General features: G+C 43.3%; 1 protein-coding gene across 3 annotated transcripts in view; it reads left to right on the top strand.

Annotated features, from left to right (window-relative positions):
• Positions 1–9,761: 9,761 nt before the first annotated feature.
• Positions 9,762–25,254, top strand: part of SPEN (spen family transcriptional repressor) — a 102,407-nt gene continuing 86,914 nt past the window's right edge. For 2 of the 3 annotated variants that reach the window (XM_066270350.1, XM_066270349.1), the window contains exon 1: positions 9,762–10,212. In XM_066270350.1, coding sequence (XP_066126447.1) covers positions 10,130–10,212 — 83 coding nt within the window. In that variant the 5' untranslated portion in view covers positions 9,762–10,129. The remainder of the gene's footprint in view (positions 10,213–25,254) is intronic. The other variant, XM_066270351.1, reaches the window with a different exon arrangement.

Below are 25,254 nucleotides of genomic sequence, written 5' to 3'. Positions count from 1 at the left end.
ATTTTAGAGCTAGTTAACATGTTTTTATATGATGCCTTTAAGAACAAGTGCATATATATATCATATATATATATTGATCGATTGATTGAGGTATATATTGAAAGAGAGAGAGAGAGAAACATCAATCTGTTCCTATATGTGTCCTGACTTGGGGATGGAACTAGTAACTTTTGTACCTTTGCATATGGGGATGATGCTAACCAACAGAGCTATCTGGCCAGGGCAACAACTGCTTATATTTTAAGTATATTTTCTCATGAAACAGTTTCATTTTAGTAGCTTGGGACTTGGTCTGTACCTACACTCTTTTTTTTTTTTTTAAGATTTTATTTATTCATTATAGAGAGGAGAGAGAGAGAGAGAAGGGGAGAGGAGCAGAAAGCATCAACTCCCATATGTGCCTTGACCAGGCAAACCCAGGGTTTTGAACCGGCAACCTCAGCGTTTCCAGGTTGACGCTTTATCCACTGCGCCACCACAGGTCAGGCCTACATTCTTTTTTTTTTTTTAGAGAGAGGAGAGAGAGAGACAGAGAGGAGAGACAGAGAGAGAGAAGGGGGGAGGAGCTGGAAGCATCAACTCCCATATGTGCCTTGACCAGGCAAGCCCAGGGTTTCAAACCGGCGACCTCAGCATTTCCAGGTCGACGCTTTATCCACTGCGCCACCACAGGTCAGGCCAGGCCTACATTATTTTTTTAAAAATATTTTATTTATTGCCTGACCAGGTGGTGGCACAGTGGACAGAGCGTCGGACTGGGATGCAGATGACCCAGGTTCGAGACCCCAAGGTCACCAGCTTGAGCATGGGCTCATCTGGTTTGAGCAAAGCTCACCAGCTTGGACCCAAGGTCGCTGGCTCGAGCAAGGGGTAACTTGGTCTGGGGAAGGCCCGTGGTCAAGACACTTATGAGAAAGCAATCAATGAACAACTAAGGTGTCACAATGAAAAACTAATGATTGATGCTTCTCATCTCTCTCCATTCCTGTCGTCTGTCCCTATCTATCCCTCTTTCTGACTCTCTGTCTCTGAAAAAAAATAATAAAAAAATTATTGATTTTATAGAGAGATGGGGTGGGAAATGAGAAGTATCAACGTATCAACTCATAGTTGCTTCCTTTAGTTGTTCATTGATTGTCATATGTGCCTTGACCGGACAAGCCCAGGGTTTCAGACAGGAGACCTCAGTATTCCAGTTCAATGCTCTATCCACTGTGCCACCACAGGTAAGGCTGTGATCAAATTCTTATTTATTTATTTATTATTTTTTTAATTATTATTATTTTTTACAGGGACAGAGAGAGAGTCAGATAGAGGGATAGACAGGGACAGACAGGAACGGAGAGAGATGAGAAGCATCAATCATCAGTTTTTCATTGCGAGACTGTAGTTGTTCATTGATTGCTTTCTCATATGTGCCATGACCGTGGGCCTTCAGCAGACTGAGTAACCCCCTACCCCCACCCCCACCCCCACCCCCACCCCCACTCGAGCCAGTGACCTTCGGTCCATGGTAGTGAGCTTTTTTTTTTTTGCTCAAGCCAGATGAGCCAGCGCTCAAGCTGGCAACCCCAGGGTCTTGAACCTGGGTCCTTCCGCATCCCAGTCCGACATTCTATCCACTGCGCCACCGCCTGGTCAGGCCAAATTCTTTTTTAATATCTGACTAAGTTGGCATTCAAAGCCTGAATTTGAGGTGCAAATGCTTTCCCCAGCTGTGCTTCCATTATACATGACTGAACTCTCTGATTACATTTAGCATGCTAAATACAGGAGTTCTTCACAGTCTGAAAATAAGACCTGATTAAAAACACACCTATTTTTGCAGCATAATGAATTTTTAGGACAAAACTTCTGCCCAGAAAATGATACCTGTAGCTCTGCAATATGTACTGGAGAAGACTTCTTGAGAAACCTGGGCATCGACCTCTCAACTTGGGGCCTGTGGCAGAATCATGTAGCCCTGGCTTGTATGATTGTTATCTTCCTTACAATTGTCTACCTAAAATTGTTATTTCTTAACAAATTTTCTTAAAACAAAACATGCACGGAGATACACTTTGGCCAACTGAAATTCGATCCACCATTAAGGAAGGAGACAGAACCATATTATGAACTTCCCGACAGTGATGGTGTTTTGGACCATTCAGAAGAAATACACTACACTACAGGATCTAATCTTGATCTAAAACTAGAATATGGACAAGGACACTAAGATAGTTACTTTTTAGGTGCAAACTGGAGTCTGCTGAAGTCCACTGAAGAAGAATTACGTCCGTGGTAATTTGACTTTTTAATTAAGGTTAAAATACTTTGGCACAGATGAGCAAAGTCTGTCCCTTTCTCTGTCATGTAGCCTTTAGAGTATTTTGTTGTTGTTGTTTTAATTCTGAAGATGTAGAAATAAAATTTTGTCTAAAAACACACCTATTTTGCCTGACCTATGGTGGCGCAGTGGATAAAGCGTTGACCTGGAACACTGAGGTCACTGGTTTGAAACCCTGGGCTTGCCTGGTCAAGGCACATATAGGAATTGATGCTTCCTGCTCCTCCTCCTACCTCTCACTCTCCTCTCTAAAAATGAATAAATTAAAAACAAAACAAAACACATATTTTAATTCTCCTTTACAAATGGGAGCTTCTTTCTTTTTGGGGGGAGCTCTGTTTTAATGTCACTTTTCTGAATTATATTTAATACTCAAATGTAGAAATTCACTTCAACATCCATTTATCATAGATGAAAAAAGAAATTACACCAGGGGTCTCAAACTCGCGGCCCACGGGCCGCATGCGGCCCGAACAATTTTGTGCGGCCCGCAGACTAATCCACGAAGTTCAACATATTTTGGATAAAATTAAGTAAGCCTAGGGGCCTACTTGTATTTTTCATTTCTCTAGCATCCTAGCTAGATATTAGCTTAGTTAACAGCAGTTGTGATGCAAACTACAGTTTCTGCTCGTTTTGTGACACTGAGTAAACTGCATGTACGATTGTGCTTGTTGTACTGATTTTTTTTTGTTTTCAACTGCAGTGAGAAAAGTGTTGTGTAACAGTTGCCTTTTGTAGACCTAGTGCGGCCCGCCTAACGGCTGTGATCTTGCTCTGCGGCCCACATGCTGAGTTGAGTTTGAGACCCCTGGATTACACCCTAGTTTTTTATCTTTATTTTAGTGCAATTAATTATTTTTATAGCATTTATTTATTTTTTAAATGTTTATTGTATTGATTTATTTTTTCAGGTGAGAGGAGGGGAGATAGTGAGGCAGACTCCTGAATGCATGCTGACCGGGTTACACCTGGCAACCTCATCAGAGGTCTATGTTCAAGTACTGATCTATTTTTAGCACCTGAGGCTGATGTGCTTCAACAACCTTATCCTCAGCGCCTGCCGAGGGTCATGCTTCAATCAATCGAACCCTGGCTGTGGGATGGGAAGAGAGAGAAGGGGGAATAGGAAGCAGGGGAGAAGCAGATGGTTATTTCTGTGTGCCCTGATTGGGATTTTTTTTTTTACAACTCTTTAAAATTTTATTTATTTATTTTTAAAAGTAACACCTTATTTTGATTTTTTTAATAAATAAATTTTTATTTTAATGGGGTGACACCAATAAATCAGGGTACATATATTCAAAGAAAATATTTCCAGGTTATCTTGTCATTTAGTTCTGTTGCATACCCATCACCCAAAGAGAGATCGTCCTCTGTCACCCTCTATCCAGTTTTCTTTGTACCCCTCCCCCTCCCCCTCCCCCTTCCTTCTTCCCTCCCCCCACCCCCCCGTAAACCACCACACTCCTGTCCATGTCTCTTAGTCTCGCTTTTTTTTTTAAATTTTTTTTAATTTATTTATTCATTTTAGAGAAGAGAGAGAGAGAGAGAGAGAGAGAGAGAAGAGGGGATGGGGGAGGAGCAGGAAGCATCAACTCCCATATGTGCCTTGACCAGGCAAGCCTAGGGTTTTGAACTGGTGACCTCAGCGTTCCAGGTCAATGTTTGATCCACTGCGCCACCACAGGTCAGGCTAGTCTCGCTTTTATGTCCCACCAATGTATGGAATCCTGCAGTTTTTGATTTTTCTGATTCACTTATTTCACTCCACATAATGTTATCAAGATTCCACCATTCTGCTGTAAGTGATCCGATGTCATCATTTCTTCTAGCTGAATAGTATACCATGGTGTATATGTGTCCCATCTTCTTTATCCAGTCTTCTATTTTTTTTTACAGTGATTAAAAGCCTTTAAGCAAACTCTTGGCCAATACAGCAAGAATCCATAAAAGAGTACTGATTGGGAATTGAATCCAGGATGCTCATGTGCTGGGTTGACGCTCCATCTACTGAGCCACCGGCCAGGGCCTATTGCATTGATTTTAGGGAGAGAGAAAGAGAGAGAAGGAGAAAGAGACAGGAACATTGATCTTCTCCTGTGTGGGACCTGACCGGGGATCAAACCAGCAACCTCTCTGCTTCAGGAAGATGCTTTAACCAATGGAACTATCTGGCCAGGGTTAATTATTAAAATAAATTTAAAAATCAGAAATAACAGAGCGGGTTGCCTTTCCGATGCAAACATACGAAGATAAATGCTTATGAGGAAATTCTGCCCTCATAAATATTTTTGTAACAAGGAGAAAATCAAACACTTGCTTTGGGGACGTACAAAGGGCACATACTTCATAACCTTATTGTTATTTATTTTAAATTTTTATTTATTTATTTATTATTTATTTATTTTTACAGAGACAGAGTCAGAGAGAGAGGGATAGACAGGGACAGACAGACAGGAATGGAGAGATGAGAAGCATCAATCATTAGTTTCTCATTGCACATTGCTACACCTTAGTTGTTCATTGATTGCTTTCTCATATGAGCCTTGACCGTGGGCCTTCAGCGGGCCGAATAACTCCTTGCTGGAGCCAGCGACCTTGAGTCCAAGCTGGTGAGCTTTTGCTCAAACCAGATGAGCCCACACTCAAGCTGGTGAGCTTGGGGTCTCGAACCTGGGTCCTTCCGCATCACAGTTCGACGCTCCATCCACTGCGCCACCGCCTGGTCAGGCTATTTATTTTTTTGTGGCAGAGGCAGAGAGTCAGAGAGAGGGACAGATAGGGACAGACAGACAGGAAGAGAGAGAGATGAGAAACATCAATTCTTTGTTGCGGTTCCTTAGTTGTTCATTGATTGATTTCTCATATGTGCCTTTACGGGGGTACGGGGGCTATAACAGACAGAGTGCCAGCAACCCCTTGCTCGAGCCAGCAACCCCTTGCTCGAGCCAGCAACCTTGTGCTCAAGCTGGTGAGCCTTGCTCAAACCCGATGAGCTTACGCTCAAGCTGGCGACCTCAGGGTCTTGAAACCTGGGTTCTCCGCATCCCAGTCGGATGCTGTATCCACTGCGCCACCGCCTGGTCAGGCATAACCTTATTGTTATTAAGACACACTAATAACATTTGTTATTAAGAGCTTTGCAACAGAAGTAAAAATGCAAGGAAATATGTCCTTGACCTGTAATCATTGTGGACTGATTTTTAAAAATTTTCCATTGATTTGAGAGAGAGAGAAAGAAGCATCAACTCATTGCTTCACTTACTTGTCCACTCATTTACTGCTTCTTGCCTGAGCCCTGACCAGGGATCAAACTTGCAACCTCTGGTGCTGGGACAATGCTCTATCCACTGAGCCACCTGGCCAGGGCTCACTGCATATTGACTTCACTATAAGACCTGGTTATAATCATGAAAATGTAATAAGTTGATAATGGCATGTTTTTAATTTCAATTGATGATTTTGATATAACTATGAAATTACTAGCAACCAAACATACTAGGTAGAGAAAACAGATTTTTCTTTTTCTTTTTTTTTTATCATTTTGAAGACTTTTCTCAGTTTTTTTGATAAATATCTGGTAAAGTAGGAAATGATATTATCTTAACTTGACATTTGTTCCTCATCTTTTTGACATTCTGTGACCTCTAAAGGTCTTTGGAAGAACTTTAACTCAGCTTTACTTAATAATTTGTATGTTAGTAAGCTTCCACCACAATTTCCTCCTCTTCTTCTACTTCCCAAAAGGTGGGGGGTTTGAAAGTATTTGTAAACAGCTCTGCCCATTTCAAATTAAGTTATGAAAATCAAATACTGTATCTACTCTGCTTTTTTACAAAGGGAAACAGGACTGCTAATAACCAGACCATTAGGCTAATCTAAGAGAGTTGCATTTAAAAAGAAATTTTAGTTGGTAAACTTGTTGCTTTTATTTATTTTTAAATTTATTTATTGATTTGAGAGAGAGAGAGAGAGAGAAACAGAAACATTGATCTGTTCCTGTAGGTGTCCTGACTGGGGATTGAACCAGCAACCTTTGTGTTTCAGGAGTTATACTTCAATTAACCAAGCTATCCATGCAGGGAGGGCTAAACTTGTTGCTTTTAATTTTCACTCACTGTCCCCTTGTTCTTGTGCCATGGAGGAAGTATTATAAATACATTTGAATTGGTTCCTATTTTGTTATAGCTTATCCTTTTATTCTGTGGAAGTCATAGACGGGTACAAAATACCATATTTAACAATTACTCTAACTAGTCTCTCTTAATGATTTTGCTTCTAAAAGGCTTCCTTTCCTCTTTTTTTCCCCAGCCCTTGAATTCTTCTTCAGCATAATTTTAACTGAAGGTTGCATTCAAGGTAAAATACACCCTTTACTTCTCTAATTGCCAGATATGTTTTCTGAATCCTCTTCTTTGTCAGTTGCTCTTTTTAATGCAGTTTAGCTGAGCCTCTTCTGTTTTTCTTGGTGACATTTTGGTCTTTCCCAGGTGGTTTCAGATAATTCAGAGGCTATCATGCTTTCAAATGAGTAATTTATATCATATTTTAAAATGTGTTTCATATTGTGGTTGCTTATATTGAAATTTATGGCCTGACCTGTGGTGGTGCAGTGGATAAAACCTTGACCTAGAAATGCCGAGGTTGCCAGTTCGAAACAGCGGCTTGCCTGGTCAAGGCACATATGGGAGTTAATGCTTCCTTCTCCCCACCCCCTTTCTAAAATGAACAACAACAACGAAAAGTAAGAAATTCATGTTTCATGAAAAAATGCATTTCAGTTCAATGTTTATTGCAGCCATATATACAGAACCATATAATTGTGTGCTGGCCTAACACTTCTGTAATAGTTGTTAAGACAGAAATGGCCAAATGTAAATCTCTAATCAAGCCTACATTGGAATATAGGTTGATTTGTTTTTACTGTTACTGAAGAATCAATTCCATACTATTTTCAAGAACAAAAGTTTCCATTTCATTTAATGACTGATTTACATGAAGACAAGGTCAACCTATGGAAGGCATTAAATACCGTAACTAAATTATGAACGAGTGCCACTATTGTGGTAGTACTTTTTCTATTTCTGACTTTTCTAGACCTCCTCTTTCTGTTTCTGCCTCTTATTAAAGTTACCAAAACTATTGAAATAAAAAATCAGGTGTGTCAAAATAGATAATGTAAACATAAGCCAGGAATATAGCATAGAAAACAAACTAGTTAAATTACCTGATTCTTGGCCCTGGCCAGTTTGCTCAGTGGATAGAGCTGTGGCCTGATGGGCTGACATCCTGTTTTAATTCTGGTCAAGGCACACATGAGAAACAACCATCTGCTTTTCTTCCCCTCCCTCTCCCCCATCCCTCTCTCTTCCCTCTCTTCCCCTCTGGCAACCAGTGACTCAACTAATTTGAGTATTGTGGGGAGGGGGCAGGGACAGGGGGGCTAGGGGGTACTGAGGATAGCTCAGTTGATTCGAGCAGGGGCCCTAGATTGGGGTGGCCCATGGATCCTGGTTGGGGCGCATGTAGGAGTCTATCTCCCCTCCTCTCACTTAAAAAAATTACCTGGCTCAGAATTTACAAAATTTTAAAGTAATTTGTCAAAATTCCCAAAAGCATTTCAATGGATGATAAGGTTACACATTTTTTTTTTTTTTTTTTTTTTAGTTTAGAGGGAGAGGAAGGGGGGGGAGAGAGAGAGTGAGAGAGAGAGAGCGCAGTTTGTTTCATTCATTTACTGGTTGATTCTTGTATGTGCCTTGACCAAGGATCCAACTGCAACCTAGGTGTATAAGGAGGTCCCTCTACCCAACTGAGCTATCCAGTCAGGGCAAGGTTACACGTCTTGTACTGTAACTGTTACAACTGCGTAAGTTGGGAGCTTTCTTAGCCTTCTGACAATCCCAAGAGAGGAGGAAAGATGATCTTAATTGATCAGACCTGCTGAGACTTTATTAAATACCATAGAAACTATTAAACCAGATACAAGAAAAATTGATGTGATTTTTAGACGGACACAATCATTAAGAAACTTAAGGTAGACTATATGGAAAACAGAAAAACTACTTGATGCTTTACCGCCTGTGGAACAAAAGAAACTTTATTCACAGGCGACCCTAGGTGATTAGTGCTATTGATTATGGTGACCATATTTCCCAATTCAGGTTTGGTAAGCTGGCTTGTATTTATTTATTTTATTTTATTTTATTTTAAAGAGAGACAGAGAGAGAGTCAGAGAGAGGGACAGACAGGGACAGAGAGAGATGAGAAGCATCATTCATCAGTTTTTCATTGCAACACCTTAGTTGTTCATTGATTGCTTTTTCATATGTGCCTTGACCTGGGGCCTTCAACAAACCAAGTAACCCCTTGCTGGAGCCAGCGAACTTGGGTCCAAGCTGATGAGCTTTGCTCAAACCAGATGAGCCCGCACTCAAGCTGGCGACCTAGGGTCTGGAACCTGTGTCCTCCGTATCCCAGTCCCACGCTCCATCCACTGTGCCACGGCCTGGTCAGGCAAGCTGGCTTGTATTTAATGAAACAGTGAATGAGACCAAATATTCAAAATATGGTCTGTACCGGAAGCACCACACCTCAGCTATTTTATTCATGTAGATTAAAAAATGGAAAAGAAGATCGAGTTGCTGACTGTTCTAAACAATTCCATTTTTCTGGACCCAATATATGGTCTTAATTTTGTGGGTTTCCCCCAGGGCTCTGTAAACTAGCCTTTATATAAAAGGTCAACTGCAGGCTTTAAAAGCCCTTAGGCCTGTGAAGGCGGAAGGTTTAATTCCTTACTCTGCTTAAATATAATAGTAAATCCTCTGTGGGGAACTATATTACATATGTAATCATCGCATTTCAGTTTTGTTCCTAGTATACCATAATGATCAGCAAGATCTTGAAAAATGTTTCGCAAGATCCTATATAAAGTAAATTTGCTTAACGTTACAAGCTAATGATTCTTGGGACGTATGGGTTTCTGAAGCCGTCATTGCTTAACTGCGGTTAGAAGGGCGGCCTTGTTCTGACACTTTCCCAAGCAGGCGGGGATCCAAGTGCCCGGAAACTGCCAGGAGCTAAAGGGTGAGCAAGGGAAGGTATCCTGGTTTCTCCTAGGAGAGGCCCTGGCGGTCGCTTTAATACCTAGCCCTGTCAAAGCCAACCCCCATCCCCTGTTTTCTTCCCTCGAGGCCGGTGCCTGAGACTCCGGCTTCACCGGCTGGAAGGCACCCCTGCATCTGCAGGCGCGGCTCCCGCCCCGCGGCCGGCTCCCCACGCGCATGCGCGCGAGCACGCGAGCATTCTCCCCTCCCCTTACGCGCCTGCGCGCCGGCTGTGAGGAACTCAGCGTCTCGGTCTCCGCGGGGGGGAGGGCCGGACGCGCGCGCGCCCGCGGTCAGGAGGCGGGCGGCGCGCGCCGGTGGGAAGCGTCCGGCTGCCACAGCGCCAGCTTCGTCGTAGTCGCTGCCTCCCGGGTCCCGCTCGCCCCTCCTCCCCGCTCCCCCCGCCCGCCGCCGCTGCCCGGGCGCATGCGCTGCCGGAGCGCGAGGGTCGGCTTCGGGTGTGTGGTGGCGGCAGAGCGGAGCTGCGAGCCCGGAGAGTCAGAACCTGGGGGAGAGGGATGGTCTCTGCACGGGGGGGAGCCGGAGGAGCCGCCGCCGCTGCCGACGCCACCGCCGCAGCCGCCGCCGCCGCCGCCGCCGCCGCCTCGGTGCCCGCCTCACAGCGCTGACGGGCTCACCCGAAGCCGGCGAGGGAGAACCCGCACCAGCGGCCGCCGGCACACCGCCCAGCATGGTCCGGGAAACCAGGCACCTCTGGGTGGGCAACTTACCGGAGAATGTGCGGGAAGAGAAGATCATCGAGCATTTCAAACGGTGAGTGACACGAGGCCCGGGGCCGCGCTCTCTGCTTGGGCGCCGCCACGACGCCGGCTCCGGCCCGTTGCCGTCCCCTCGTGCGCGAAACTGGCGAGGGGGCCCGGGCCTGACCTGCGGGCGGGTGCAGGAGGCGCGCGGTGCCCGCTGGCCCTCGGCGGAGCGGGCGCGGCGGCTGCCCGCTCCCTTCCCAGCGAGGAGGCGGCTGTCGCCCGGGCGCAGCGAAGCCGGCGTCCGGAAGGTGCCCTCCCGGCGGCAAGGCGGCGGTGGGGTCGCGTCCTTGCGTGCTGCTGCCCCGGCTCCGCGCGCCCGGCGGGTCAGGCCGGGCCCCGAACGCGGACCCGAGCCCTTTCCCGCGCCGCCGGTCCCTCGCGCCAACTCCGGAGTTCCGCAGCAACTCCCGCCCCGCACCGTGCGGACGCGCGGAAATGTCTGACCTGGAGGGCTCTCTGTGCGGAAGGACAGGTCCCACCGACAGAAACGTCCCGGTGGGCCGTGTCGGAACCCCTCGGAACCGGGAGACGCCGGGTTCCGGGAGCTCGCGCGAAAGGTGCGCGGCGCGGCGTGTGTGTGCAGGGTGGGGAGACGGGCGTCTGGAAACAAGCTTTGCGCCGGTGTCGGCTCGTTCGCCTCCCTCCCTTCCTCCAGCCTCGGGTCCCCGGGCGTGCAGGCGGTGGGGACGGTGCGCGCGGTGGCAGGTCCCCCTCCAGCGGCCAGTTCCCGCCTCCCCGGCGCTCGGCGGCCCGGGGAGCTCCGCGGCTGGGCGTCCGCGCTGTGGAGCCGGCTTTGGTGGGACGGCGTTTCCCTCCCTCCCGGGATCTCTGGTCAGTAGTCAGGGAAACGCAAGCCTCTTCAGGTTAGAAGACGTGGCTTTAAAAAACAAAACCCAAAAGACTTCCCAGGTTGTTGTTGTTATTTGGTCTATGGAATGTCGGAGTGAGTGGTGTTCTGAACGCTCGGCGCTTGTCCGGGTAGTATTTAGCGCTTGTCCTCTTTGTGAAATGTGTGCGCGCTGTGACAGCTTTCTATATAAAATGCCGAGAACGTCGGTTTCCTTACACTTGGTGCACATTGAGGCGGATTGGAGCACATTTGATTGTCTTCCAGAATTACTGTTTATCCCGGCATTCGAGACCCTGGAAGGTTTTCGGTTTGCTTTGCTCATAAGTCCTCTTACTATGTAGTCAGTGAGGGAAATTATGGAGCGCTCTTATTAGTGAGTCACCATGGGAAAAATAGATCGCGTTGCCTGCTCTGGAGCAGCCTACTGGAGGAAATGGAAGCAGCGGCAGCGGAGCCCCGCTCTCTTTTAAGTGGAGGATTATTGATTGATTCTGTTGGTGCTTGCTGTTACTGGGGTATTAAATATTTTTTTTCTCCCTTTTCTGTTCTTCACTTCTGGAGCGCGCGTCTGCGCGTGTCCGCGTGTGAAAAGGAGCCGGGAATAGTGAGGCCATTCATAACCTGCTGTCCTCCGCAGGACTGGGGGAGGCGCGCTTCCAGGGACTCTCCGGGTGTTTACTACGCTGTGCTGGGAAACCAGGCGACGGAAGGCCGCGAGCTAGAGCTCGCCTTTCTCGCCAGTGATAGAGCGGAGACCTCGGGCTCCATTCAGAAGCAGATGGGAACTTTCTGTCCCCAGAGCTGCTTCACCCCTTCTCCCACACCCCCAATCTTCACTGTTTTGGTAGAAAAATAATTTAGCTGCTGGTTTATTGGAGTGGAAAAGCCACTTAGATGTGGTCGCTTGATCTGTTTGTGGATGTTCTCTTTGCCTGGGAAATTTGTATGCACCGACGTGCAAACACGTGCATTGCAGCATTCTTTTTGCTCTTCAGCGTTCTGTGGCCAGATGTGTCATTTCGCATTATGCAGATTCTCGAGACCTTACGTGTCTATGGCGGGGAGTTTGACCCCTCTGTAAGATGAGATGTTAGGGAGAGGAAAGAGGAAATCGTCCAAATTTTGGAAGGTTTTAACTGGATGGTGCTGCGGTCCGCCTTGTGTGAATGACTTTCTAAAATGGCGGCCAGGACCCACTTTATGTGGGAATCAGCAGAGCAGATCTCAGAATGCACAGGAGGAGGAGGGGGCAGAGGATGCGAGCTGCCTTGAAAAGCGGCGGTCTGGAGGAACGTTGCTGTATTAAAGAGGGTTTAGCTGGCACGTTGCTAACGACTACATTTAAAAGGAGTATTTTACCTTTTGCAGAGCTAAAGCAGATGCTACTGATAAAAGCGCTTATCTTAAACCTAAAGCAGACCGTGTGTCCCTGAAACGTTTTTATTTTAAAAGCTGCTAAAATTTTAAAACATTTATTTACTTCTTTGAGTAAATATAGTACATTCAAATTGGTTTAAATAGTGTAACTCCAAACGGACACTGGGATTTCCAGTACCCATCCTTCCCTTCCACCCCCAACAGGTAATCTCTATTTCTGGTTTCTTGTTTATCCTTAAACATGTACAAGAAGTGTTTTGCTGATCCAGCTGTGGAGCCAAATGGACCTTGTTTGGAGGAATTCAAGGCCTTTTATCTCTCTTGTAGAAAATATTTTTGTAAAACGTGATGGCTAGCAAGAGGGCAACTTAATCTGAATAATTAAGTGAAAGAGATAAAAATATAGTTGTACTAGAATGATAATGCAAGAAAAATGTAAGGATATTCATTTCTGGTGTCTTCTAGAAATTCAAATGGGAAAAAGCATGCAATACCTAAATTAAAGCTGAGGTTAAATTGCCTACATTTACCCTTTTCCCTTGCTGATTACAGTATTAACTAATAACTGTTTTACAGGATTAAGAGCTGTACATTGGGAATACAGTATATAAAATTTAAAAAATGAATATTCTCATAATACTGATTAGGCTTTTGTAGTAAGTGTTTGGATTACCCAAAAAAAAAAAAAAAAAAGGGTTATACCAGACAGTTTTGGGAGCATGTGGGCAGCTTAGAGTTATTTTGGGATTGAGGGGGATGGTGGAAGGTGAGCTAAAAAAAAAAATTTTTTTTTAAATTTGTGTTTTGGTAAAAAATAAATTGAGGTAAGGATGCTGACTGGGCTTTTTTCCCCTCTGTGCCAGAAGAAAGACCAGACCTTTAAAACGTAATGAGAGCCTTTTCAAAATTTGGTTTTACCTTCTTGCAATAAGAATACATCTATTGTGTTCATTATCTTTACAGCTTTCAGTATGCTGGTCAAAAAAAAAAAATTAAATGACTATTTCTGAATCAGATTTTAGTTAACAAAGATCCATTTCAGGGACTGGATTTGCACAATAGAGAAAGTCCTTTCCTTTGTATGTTAGCTGGATTGAAGGGGGAAGGGAGGAGTTATACAACAACTGCTTGCTGTCTTAGTTGTAAGAGGGACAGAGGTGTGTGCATAGGCGACTCCCTGAATTAAAATGAGCAAGTGAATAGAACCCTTTAAAAAATATAAAATTGGCTATATCTTATTTTCAGATTTTTAAGTAAATCACATGTTTAGGTTCTTCCAGTTCATCCCCCAGTTTAGAGGATAGGTTAATTAATGATTATGCAGAGGTTGAACAAGGTAGCAGCTTGTGTAAAAAATTTTGTCAAAGAATGAGACTCATTTAAAACATGTATTTTGTTTTTGCTAATTTTCAATGTCTTATCACAGTGGTTTTCCTGAGTTTAAATTTTGGACTGGAATATATGTTACGTGGTATTGCATATATTTGGATATCTTTACTTCTGGGACTTAATATAAGATATAATGGAAGAGTTTCCTTGTCCTTACAATACTCAATAAGCAGAGATATTTTTAGAGTTAAACAAAATTGGCTCACAGTAGCCTACATCATTGCTATATCATTTCTTTCGAAACCAGCCAGTTTTCTGTGTTTTGAAACCTGGTTTTGAATGTTTTCATGGTAGGCTTTTGTACATTTTAACAACAAAATTATAAAAAATCCAAATTAACTTGGAAAATAGCATTAAATTAATCCAGAATGCTTGAAGTCCTGGCTGGGTAGCTCAGTTGGTTAGAAGAGCATCACCTCATACACCAAGCTTGTGAGTTGCTTTCATGGTCATGGAATATATAACAACCAGTGAGTATATACATAAGTCAAGTCGAACAACAAATCGATGTTTCTCTCTTTCTCTCCCTTCCCCTCTAAAATCAATCAATCAATCAATCAGTAAAACTTAAACAAAAAACAAAAAACAACCCAGAATGCTTGAAATGTTGTTTCCTCAGTAGAATACCTCTGGCAGGCAGATTGGAGGAAAACATAGGGCTCAGTGCCAGGAAGAATGATGGTGTTAGATTTGCGTAGAGGCCACCTTTTCCCAGCTACCTTCCTTTATTGTAGACTCTTGATTGTTCCAGCATTTTATTGTTTGGTATGCTTATGAAGAGATTTCAGGTTTGATTTATGAGACACTTTTTTTGAAGTGTTTTCTACTTTTATAAGTTATTATTATGGATGAAGCATTATATCACGATTTGTTTTCTATTGCTACTGCAACAAAAGCCACATTTTGGAAGCTTTTTTTGTGTGTGTGACAGAGATAGGGACAGATAGGAAGAGAGAGAGGTGAGAAGCATCAATTCTTCGTTGCAGCACCTTAGTTGTTCATTGATTGCTTTCTCATATGTGCCTTGACAGGGTGGGGGGCAGGCTACAATAGAGTGAGTAACCCCTTACTCAGGCTGGCCACCTTGGACTCAGGCTGGTGAGCCTTGCTCGAACCAGATGAGCCCGCACTTAAGCGAATGACCTCGGGATTTCAAACCTGGGTCCTCCCCATCCCAGTCCGGTGCTCTATCCACTGTGCCACCGCCTGGTCAGGCTCTTTCTTTTGTTCTTAGATTTTATTTATTCATTTTTATAGAGAGAGAAAGAGAGAGAAAAGAGGGAAAGAGTAGGAAGCATCAATTCTCATATGTGCCTTGACCAGGCAAGCCCAGGGTTTCAAATCGGTGACCTCAGTGTTCCAGGTCGATGCTTTATCCATTGTGCCACCACAGGTCAGGTGTAGTTAAATTTCTAACCTTTGTTATTTGTTTTCTGTATTATTTGCTTTACAGCTACTCATAATTTGCATGAAAACAGCATACACTATTGTAAAAACCAAATAGAATGTTTAATATTTTATTAGAAACCATACAAATTTTGTGTGATATCTAACTGGTTGTATTGTGTGGAAATATATTTATACTTAGCAGTGAAAAGATGTTCTTGGTGTAAAGTATTGCAATATTCACATTTTCCCTTCTACATGTATCTCTTTCTGCCAAGTTGAAAATTATGAACATCTACAAAACACACAATGAATGTCTCCATAAAACTATAACTTAAGTTTAGAGAATTCTTAGGTTTAGTTAAGATTTCATTTTGAGTATAGAGATGAATTGAAATCTAGCATATCTAAAGATATTTATTATATAATGAACTGTTCCAATTCTTATACTTAGGGAATATTTGTGGGAAAATTCAAATGGGAAAGTTATTGCTTGTATTGCTAGGTTTTTAGTCCAGCATTAAACTCTCAGGGATATATTATGTATGTCTTTGTGTTTGTGTATTAGATGCTGAGTTTGGATTACTTGAGAACATTGACAAATGAAATGAAGATTTTCTTGTTACACTTTAAATTGACTTTGTTACATTTCTATTATGTTTATGCACAGTACATATATACTTTTTCACATTTATAGTTTCTTTGCTTCTTAAAATTGACTGATTTTTTTTAAACCTTCATCCCGTCAATTTATTCTTTTGATTTAAAAACTAGTACATTTGTACTCTTCTTAGGATTTTTATTTTATTTTTTGATTTTACAGGGCGAGGGTAGTGAGACATATCAAGTTATAGTTGCTTCACTTTATATTTTTTTATTTTTATTTTTTATTCATTTTAGAAAGGAGAGAGAAGAGGGAGAGAGCGGAGAGAGAGAGAGAGAAGGGGGGAGGAGCAGGAAGCATCAACTCCTATATGTGCCTTGACCAGGCAAGCCCAGGATTTTGAACCGGCGACCTCAGCATTTCCAGGTTGACGCTTTATCCACTGTGCCACCACAGGTCAGGCCATAGTTGCTTCACTTTAGTTCATTGCCTGCTTGTCGTATGTGCCTTGACCAGGCAAGCCCAGGGTTTTGAACCAGAGACCTCAGCATTCCAGGTGGATGCTTTATCTACTGCTGCCACCACACCACAGGTCAGGCCAGATATACAGGGTTTTTAAGAAGAGTACAGGTGGTCTAGTCTGTGGTGGCGCAGTGGATAAAGCATCTACCTGGAATGCTGTGGTCTCTGGTTCAAAACCCTGGGCTTGCCTGGTCAAGGCACATACGGAGGTTGATGCTTCCTGCTCCTTCCCCGTTCTGTCTCTCTCCTCTCTCTCTCTCAAAAATGAATAAATTAAAAAAAAAAAAAAAAGCCTGACCAGGTGGTGGTGGATGGAGTGTCAGACTGAGATGCGGAGGATCCAGGTTCGAAACCTCGAGTTCGTGGGCTTGAGCGCAGGCTCATTTAACTTGAATGTGGGATCCTAGACATGCCCCCTGGTCACTGGCTTGAGCCCAAGGTTGTTGGCTTGAGCAAGGGGTCACTCGCTCTGCTGTAGCTCACTCCCCCATCAAGGCACATATGAGAAAGCAAACAATGAATAACTAAGGAGCTGCAAAGAAGAATTGATGCTTCTCATCTCTCTCCCTTCCTGTTTGTCCCTATCTGTCCCTCTCTCTGACTCTGTCTCTGTCAGAAAAAAAGGACACAAATCACTATATGCCAAATGTTTTGTAAAAAACACAATATTTGATTTTTTTTTTAAATGATAGAGGGACAAATAGGGACAGCTTTTTCATATGTGCCTTGATGAGGGAGGGGGTACAGCAGAGCGAGTGACCCCTTGCTCAAGCCAGCGATCCCGTGCTTAAGCCAAATGAGCCCACGCTCAAGCCTGGGACCTCAGGGTTTGGAACCTGGTTCCCCTGCTTTCCAGTCCGATGCTCCACCCACTGCGCCACTGCCTGGTCAGGTTGATTTTTGTCTTTTATAAATAAACTGGTAGGTGGTAGATTTTGTTTGTCTTGACAATTTTTTTTTTTTTGTATTTTTCTGAAGTTGAAAACTGGGAGGCAGTCAGACAGACTCCTGCATGCGCCCCACCGGGATCCATCCAGCATGCCCACCAGGGGGCGATGCTCTGCCCATCTGGGGCATCGCTCTGCCGCAGTCAAAGCCATTCTAGCGCCTGAGGCAGAGGCCACAGAGCCATCCTCAGCGCCCGGGCAAACTTTGCTCCATGGAGCCTCAGCTGCGGGAGGGGAAGAGAGAGACAGAGAGGAAGGAGAGGGGGAGGGGTGGAGAAGCAAATGGGCGCTTCTCCTGTGTGCCCTGGCTGGGAATCAAACCTGGGACTCCTACGCGCCAGGCCGACGCTCTACCACTGAGCCAACCGGCCAGGGCCTCAACAATTAATTTTAAAAAATTATGCTGTCTGCAGTAAAGGCTCTTTTGCACTCAAGATTATTTAAAAGTCACCTAGGATTAAAATAAAGATGAAAAGGTTTATTGCTTTATTATATCAAAGGATGTTAGAGTCGTCAATGAAAACTATAAACTATATCATTTAGTCGACAAGTATTTAAGAGGAGGTACTTAAACTTGGATAGGAAGATACATCATATTTTCACTGATCTGTTATCAGAACTTCGTATTTTCTTTGATTATAAGATTGTGGTATCATGGTAGTCCTAACATGGTAGCATGAGTAGTGCATGTGATTTCACCATCAGCACAAAAACAGATGTATTTTTATATTTGACATTGCAGTTGTTGCAGATCTCATTTTGCTTATCACAGTTTGGAATTACAGTGACTATTAGACCTGCTGCTAGATACTTTAAATTTTTTTTTAAAATGAATTTTTAGGGGGAGAGAGAGAGAGAGAGAGAGAAATTTGTTTTTTTTATTTATGCCATCATTGGTTGATTCTTTTATGTGCCCTGACTGGGGATCAAGCTTGCAGCCTAGCCATGTTGGGATGATACTCTGACTGAGCTAGCCAGCGAGGGCCTTTTTATTTTATTTTAAGTTTTACTTATTGATTTTAGAGAGAAATAGGAAGGGAGAGAAAGAGACATCGATTTGTTGGTTCAATTATTTATGCGTTCATTGGTTGAATCTTTATGTGCCATGACTGGGGATTGAAGCTGCAAACTCTGTGTTTCTGATGACTCTCTAATCAACTGAGCTACCTGGCCAGGGCCAGATACTTTTATTTAATGCTTCAATAAAATGTACATACATATATTACTATATGAGTGATGTGTTACAGATATGTTTTTTAAAAATTCTACCTTAGAAAAATGACAAATGTAGAAAAATAATAAATGAATATCACATACCCATCATTCAGCCCCAGCAACCATCAATCATGGCTCATTCTGCATTATGAGCAAAATATATAGCAAAGAAGGGGATGGAGAGTAATGGGGGTAGGGGTAATGAGGAAGACCTCTTTGGAAAGATGGCATTTGCTACTCCAGAATGAAGACCTCTTCACATCTAGGTCTACTTCTCTCCTTCCTGCATTCTTTTCTTTTTTCCCCATAACATTAATTTTGAAATACTTCAGGAATAGTACAAAGAATTCCCACATTCCCTTCACCCAAATTCCCCATTGTTAGCATTTTGTCACATTTGCTCCATTAACTCTGTCTTGTTTTTTTCCGGCAAGATATCCTATACTCTTAAAATTTCTAATGTATGCATCCCCCAAACAAGGACCTTCTCCTGCATCGTACCATACAGTCCTCCAAGTCAGGAAATCAGCATGGGTACAACACTACTACCCAATCTATAGACCTCATTCAAATGATGCCAGCCATTCCAACAATTTTTCCATTTTGGTCTAGGATCCTAGCCAGTACCACTTGTTGCCTCTGGTTGTCACATTTCATCGGTCTGGAACAGTTTTGCTTTTTTTTTTTTCTTTTTAAGATTTTATTTATTGATTTTAGAGAGGGGTGAGAGAGAGAAATTGGGAGTCGGGGGAGTGAGAAGCATCAACTCACTTATCTTATGTGCCTCGTTTGGGCAAGGCAAGGGTTTTGAACTGGCAACTTCAATGTTCCAGGTTGATGCTGTATCCACTGTCCCACCACAGGCCAGGCTGGAACAGTTTTTCATTCTTAATCTAATTCTCATGTATGTGACTGATAGTCTTTTTTTCTTTTTATTTTATTTTATTTATTCATTATAGAGAGGGGGGGGGGAGAGAGAGAGAGAGAGAGAGAGAGAGAAGCATCAACTCCCATATGTGCCCTGACCAGGCAAGCCCAGGGCCTTGAACCTGCGACCTTAGTGTTTCCAGGACGATGCTCCATCCACTGTGCCACCACAGGTCAGGCGTCTTTTTTTCTTTAAAGATTTTATTTATTGATTTTAGAGAGAAAGAGGGGGAGGAGTGGAAAGCATCAACTTGTAGTAGTTGCTTCTTGTATGTGCCTTGACAGGGCAAGCTCGGAGTTTCCAAAAGGCGACCTCAGCATTCCAGGTCAATGCTTGGTCGTCTGTACCACCACAGGTCAGGCTGTGACTGAGTCTTAAAGTGCAGAGGTCTTTCATTCTGAAGATTGACCTTCCACCTCGGTCTTTCTAGTATTATGACTGGATCAGGTCGTCCATTCTTGGTAGGAATACCACAGAAGTGATTTTGTGCCCATCGCAGAGTCTTATGTAAGGAGGTAAACAATACTGATTACTGCTGGTAATGTTAGCTTTGATCAGTTAGTCTGAAGTTTGTGTCTAAACCATTTCCCCATTGATTTTATTAGCAATTTATGGGGAGATATTTTAATATTATACTGATAGTCTCTTTGATCATCAAGCCTATAACCACCAGCTTTAGCATCCGTTGATAACTCTTGCCTGATTTATCTATTATGGCTAAATGATTGTCTATTACTGTGATTCCTTCTGCATTTATTCTACTGTAGATAAAAAATCTCATGTTTTTGTTGTTTTCAATGGGCTTTAGGCCAGGCGTTATTTACTTTGAAATGCAAATCATCCTAGATTTAACCAGTGGAAGGGAGCTTCATCAGATTGGCTACTGTGCCCTTTTGATGTCTCCCCGTCATTCTTGAAGCCTTTCTTTCCTATGGCACAACAAAGGCTCATCTCGTGCTTTACTACCCCAGTCCTGGAATCAGCAAGTTCTCTAAGAAGATCTTGTTTTTTTTAGTGTCGGATGGTATTTACAAACCAAAATCTCAGTGCTCAGTTTACACATAGCTACAGAGCTAAGAAGTTATGTGTGTGCACATGTATGTAAATATGTTTATATTTATATACAGTACATATGCCTCTATATTATATATTTAAAACCTGTGGATTCACACATTTCAATTTATGAAGATTCTTTCTAACTTTTCCATTTTCATGTTTAAATCCCTTCTCAGACTGAGAATCCTTCCTGACTTCCATTAGTCTCAATATATTTACTTATTTGCCCAGTCATTTTCTAAGTGTAACGAAAACTCCAACCACTTTGCCCCCCACCTCAGCACTGTGCCCTTGATGCCTCTGTATGGAATCCCCTTCCTCTCAACTACTCTTTTACTTGGAAACCAACATTTTGGGGAGGGAGGGCAGGAAAGGAAAGGAAGGTGGAAGTGATTTGCATGTTTTGGCCTTTAATTTTTTTCTCATAGGAGACTACTTGTGCATGAATGATCATCACCTGCCTCTGGTGCCATTTTTAAGCAGATTAGAGCTACCCCACTCTTAAAATTTATTAATAGTTTTGGTTCTACTTCTACCACTGACTGTTGTGATGTGAGATTAACTGCTGGATCATTGTGAGCTTTATTATGTGCTGAGTCACACTGAAGAGGGGCTAGTGAGAAGAGAGTTTGTTTCTTAGGAATAATATTAGGAATCCTCATTGCTCCATTTATTTGGGTTTCAGTTACTCACTTTGTGTGATATCTCAGCAGAATTTTTCCTTGGCCCTACCTCCCCCAAAACCTTATTGATCTCAACATTATTTATTTTATTTTTAAAAAATTTATTTTTATATTGAAGTATAATAGACATAACATTATTAGCTTCAGTTGTACAACATAATACTGCAGTGTGATCACCACAGTAAGCCTGGTTAAACATCCATCACCATGCATATTTACAAAAATTTTCTTTCTTGTGATGAGGACTCAAAAAAAATACTTACTGATTTTAGAAAGAGAAGAGACAGAAACAGAAACATTGATCTGTTCCTGTATGTGCCCTAACCGGGGATTGAACCCACACCTTCATGGGTCATGCCCTAACCAACGGAGCTATCTGGCCAGGGCTTGTGATGAGGGCTTTTTTTTTTTAAATTTTTTAAATTTATTCATTTTTAAAAATTATTTTATTTTATTTTGTTATTTATTCGTTTTAGAGAGGGGAGAGTGAGAGAGAGAGAGAGAGAGAGAGAGAGAGAGAGAGAGAGAGAGGAGAGAGAGACAGGGGGGAGGAGCTGGAAGCATCAACTCCCATATGTGCCTTGACCTGGTAAGCCCAGGGTTTTGAACCGGTGACCTCAGCATTTCCAGGTCGATGCTTTATCCACTGCGCCACCACAGGTCAGGGTATTTATTCATTTTAGAGAGGAGAGAGAGAGAGAGAGAGAGAGAGAGAGAGGCGGGGGGGGGGGGGGAGGGAGGGAGGAGAGGGGGAGGAGCTGGAAGCATCAACTCCCATATGTGCCTTGACCAGGCAAGCCCAGGGTTTTGAACTGGTGACCTCAGCATTTCCAAGTCGACGCTTTATCCACTGCGCCACCACAGGCCAGGCTGATGAGGGCTTTTTAAAGATTTATTCTCAGCAGCTTTCAGATACAGAATACAGTTTATTTTTTAGTGAGGGAAGAGAAAGACAGACACAGACAGGAAGGGAGAGAGATCAGAAGCATCAACTCATAGCTTCAGCACCCTTAGCTGTTCATTGATTGCTTTCTCATACAGGAGGTTCTCGGGTTAGGACAGTCTCAACATATGACATTTTGAGTTTATGATGCTCACTCCCATAAAAACTAAAAATTTGAGATGTGAATGTTTCAGTTTACACCGTTAGCTTCATACTTACAGACTGTGTGAGTGAACTAGTTTGGTTGCTTGGTGTGGAAGAATATACAATATTCTTTTTCTGTGGCTTAGTTGTGTTTTTATGTTCTAGATTATGATTTTACAGCTTTATTAAGATAGGCAAGTGACCTAGGCTAGGGTGTTTTTTGATTTACACCAAAATTCGGGTCATGTCTCTGTCTTAGGAACGCAACTGTGTCGTAACCCGAGGACCTCCTGTATGTGCCTTGATGGGGGATGGGGGCTTCAGCTGAGCCAGGGACCCGTTGCTCAAACCAGCAATCTTGGACTTCAAGCCAGCGACCTTTGTGCTCAAGACAGTGACCATGATGTCATGTCTATGATCCCATCCTCAAGCCGGCAACTGCTGGGTTTTGAACCTGGGTCTTCAGCATATCAGGCCTACACTCTATCCGTTGTGCTACAGCCTGGTCAGACAAAAATAGTGTTATTATTATTATTATGACAGAGAAAGAGAGAGGGACAGACAGACAGGAAGGGAGAGAGATGAGAAGCATCAATTCTTTGTTGGAGCTCCTTAGTCTCCTTAGTTCATTGATTGCTTTCTTATATGTGCCTTGACTGGGGGTGGGGGGTGGGGGTGGCTGCAGCAGAACAAGTGACCCCTTGCTCAAGCCAGTGACCTTGGGCTTTAAGCGAGCAACCATGGGGTCATGTCTATCATCCAGCAACCAAACCAGCAACCCCATGCTCAAGCCAGTGACCTCTAGGTTTCGAACCTGGGTCCTTGTGTCCCAGTGGTCAGGCAAACCCTGGGTTTTAAACTGGGGACTTCAGCTTTCCAGGGCTATGCTTTATCTGCTGCACCACCACAGGCCAGGCAAAAATGTACCTATTTTAAGTTAGAATTTTTATTTATTTATTTATTTATTTATTTATTTTCATTTTTTCATTTTTCTGAAGCTGGAAACGGGGAGAGACAGTCAGACAGACTCCCGCATGCGCCCGACCGGGATCCACCCGGCACGCCCACCAGGGGCGATGCTCTGCCCATCCTGGGCGTCGCCATATTGCGACCAGAGCCACTCTAGCGCCTGAGGCAGAGGCCACAGAGCCATCCCCAGCGCCCGGGCCATCTCTGCTCCAATGGAGCCTTGGCTGCGGGAGGGGAAGAGAGAGACAGAGAGGAAAGCGCGGCGGAGGGGTGGAGAAGCAAATGGGCGCTTCTCCTGTGTGCCCTGGCCGGGAATCGAACCCGGCTCCTCCGCACGCTAGGCCGACGCTCTACCGCTGAGCCAACCGGCCAGGGCTAAGTTAGAATTTGTTAAATTTTAAGAAATGCAGATATCCTTATAACTACCACTACCACCACCACCATAATCACCACCATAGTCCAGCAGTCAGGATACCATAGTTCGTTTATTTACCTATTTTAAAAATATTTTTTTTCCTTTTATGCTTATTGATTTTGAGAGAGAGAAAAAGAATCATTTATTTGTTATTCTACCCATTAATTCACTCATTGGTTGACTCCTGTATGTACCCTGCCTGGGGGTTGGACCCTTAGTCTTGGCAGAGTAGGACAATGCTCCACCAGATGGTGCTCCAACCAACTGAACTACCCTCCAGGGCTCTTTACATATTGATGGACATTTGGACTTTTAATTTAATTTATTTTTAATTTAGAAATTAAATTTAATGGAGTGACATTGGTCAATAAGGACACATAGGTTTCAGGTACAAACATCTAGCATTTGAACTATTGATAGAGTTGTGTACCCAAAGTCAAATCATTTTCTGTCACCATATATTTGTCCCTAAGGACTTTTTAAATACAGGTTTTAATCTCTCCCTCTCTTTACAACTTAATTTGTTGGAAACCAGGTTGGTTATTCTGTAGAGTTTCTCAGAGTGTCGGTTTTGCTGATTACATTCTTACCCTGTGGTATATAGTAACATTGCCTTTTGTCCTCTGTGTTTTCTGTAAGTTCATAAGTGGACCTATTTTAAAATATTTTGATAATTGTATTTCAACATAATTGGTTTTCTTTGTAATTCTGTATCTTTTATTTTATTAATAATTTTTTTTTAGAATTGTATTCATTGATTTTTTATTTTATTTTATTTTATTTTTATAGAGACAGAGAGAGAGTCAGAGAGAGGGATAGACAGACAGGAATGGAGAGATGAGAAGCATCAGTCATTAGTGTTTTGTTGTACGTTGCAACACCTTAGTTGTTCATTGATTGCTTTCTCATATGTGCCTTGACCGTGGGCCTTCAGCAGAGCGAGTAACCCCTTGCTCGAGCCAGCAACCTTGGGTCCAAGCTGGTGAGCTTTTGCTCAAACCAGATGAGCCTGCGCTCAAGCTGGAGACCTTGGGGTCTCGAACCTGGGTCCTCTGCATCCCAGTCTGACGCTCTATCCACTGCGCCACCATCTGGTCAGGCTTTTTTTTTTTTAAATTTTTTTTTTATTCATTTTAGAGAAGAGAGGGAGAGACAGAGGGACAGAGAGAGAGGAGAGACAGAGAGAAGGGGGGAGAAGCTGGAGGCATCAACTCCCATATGTGCCTTCACCAGGCAAGCCCAGGGTTTCAAACCAGCGACCTCAGCATTTCCAGGTCGACGCTTATCCACTGTGCCACCACAGGTCAGGCCTTATTTTATTTTTAGAGAGAGAATGTGGGGAGGAGCAGGAAGCATCAACTTGCAGTAGTTGTTTCTCATATGTGGCTTGACCAGGCAAGCTTAGGGTTTTGAACCAGTGATCTCAGCATTCCAGGTTGATGCTTTATCCACTGCACCACCAGTCAGTTATTAATATTTTCATAGAGGGTTTATAGATTTCACCAGACTGTCATAGCGGTCTGTGGCATAAAAAGGTTAAGAACCATTGATTTAGACAAACCCTTAAATTAAGAATATTATGTTACCTGACCAGGTGGTGGCGCAGTGGATAGAGTGTTGG

The sequence above is a fragment of the Saccopteryx bilineata genome, chromosome 3, assembly GCF_036850765.1.
Source record: "Saccopteryx bilineata isolate mSacBil1 chromosome 3, mSacBil1_pri_phased_curated, whole genome shotgun sequence".
Classification (NCBI taxonomy): Eukaryota; Metazoa; Chordata; class Mammalia; order Chiroptera; family Emballonuridae; genus Saccopteryx; species Saccopteryx bilineata.
Note: the sequence above shows the minus strand (reverse complement) of the source record. Positions and strands in the feature narration are given on the sequence as shown.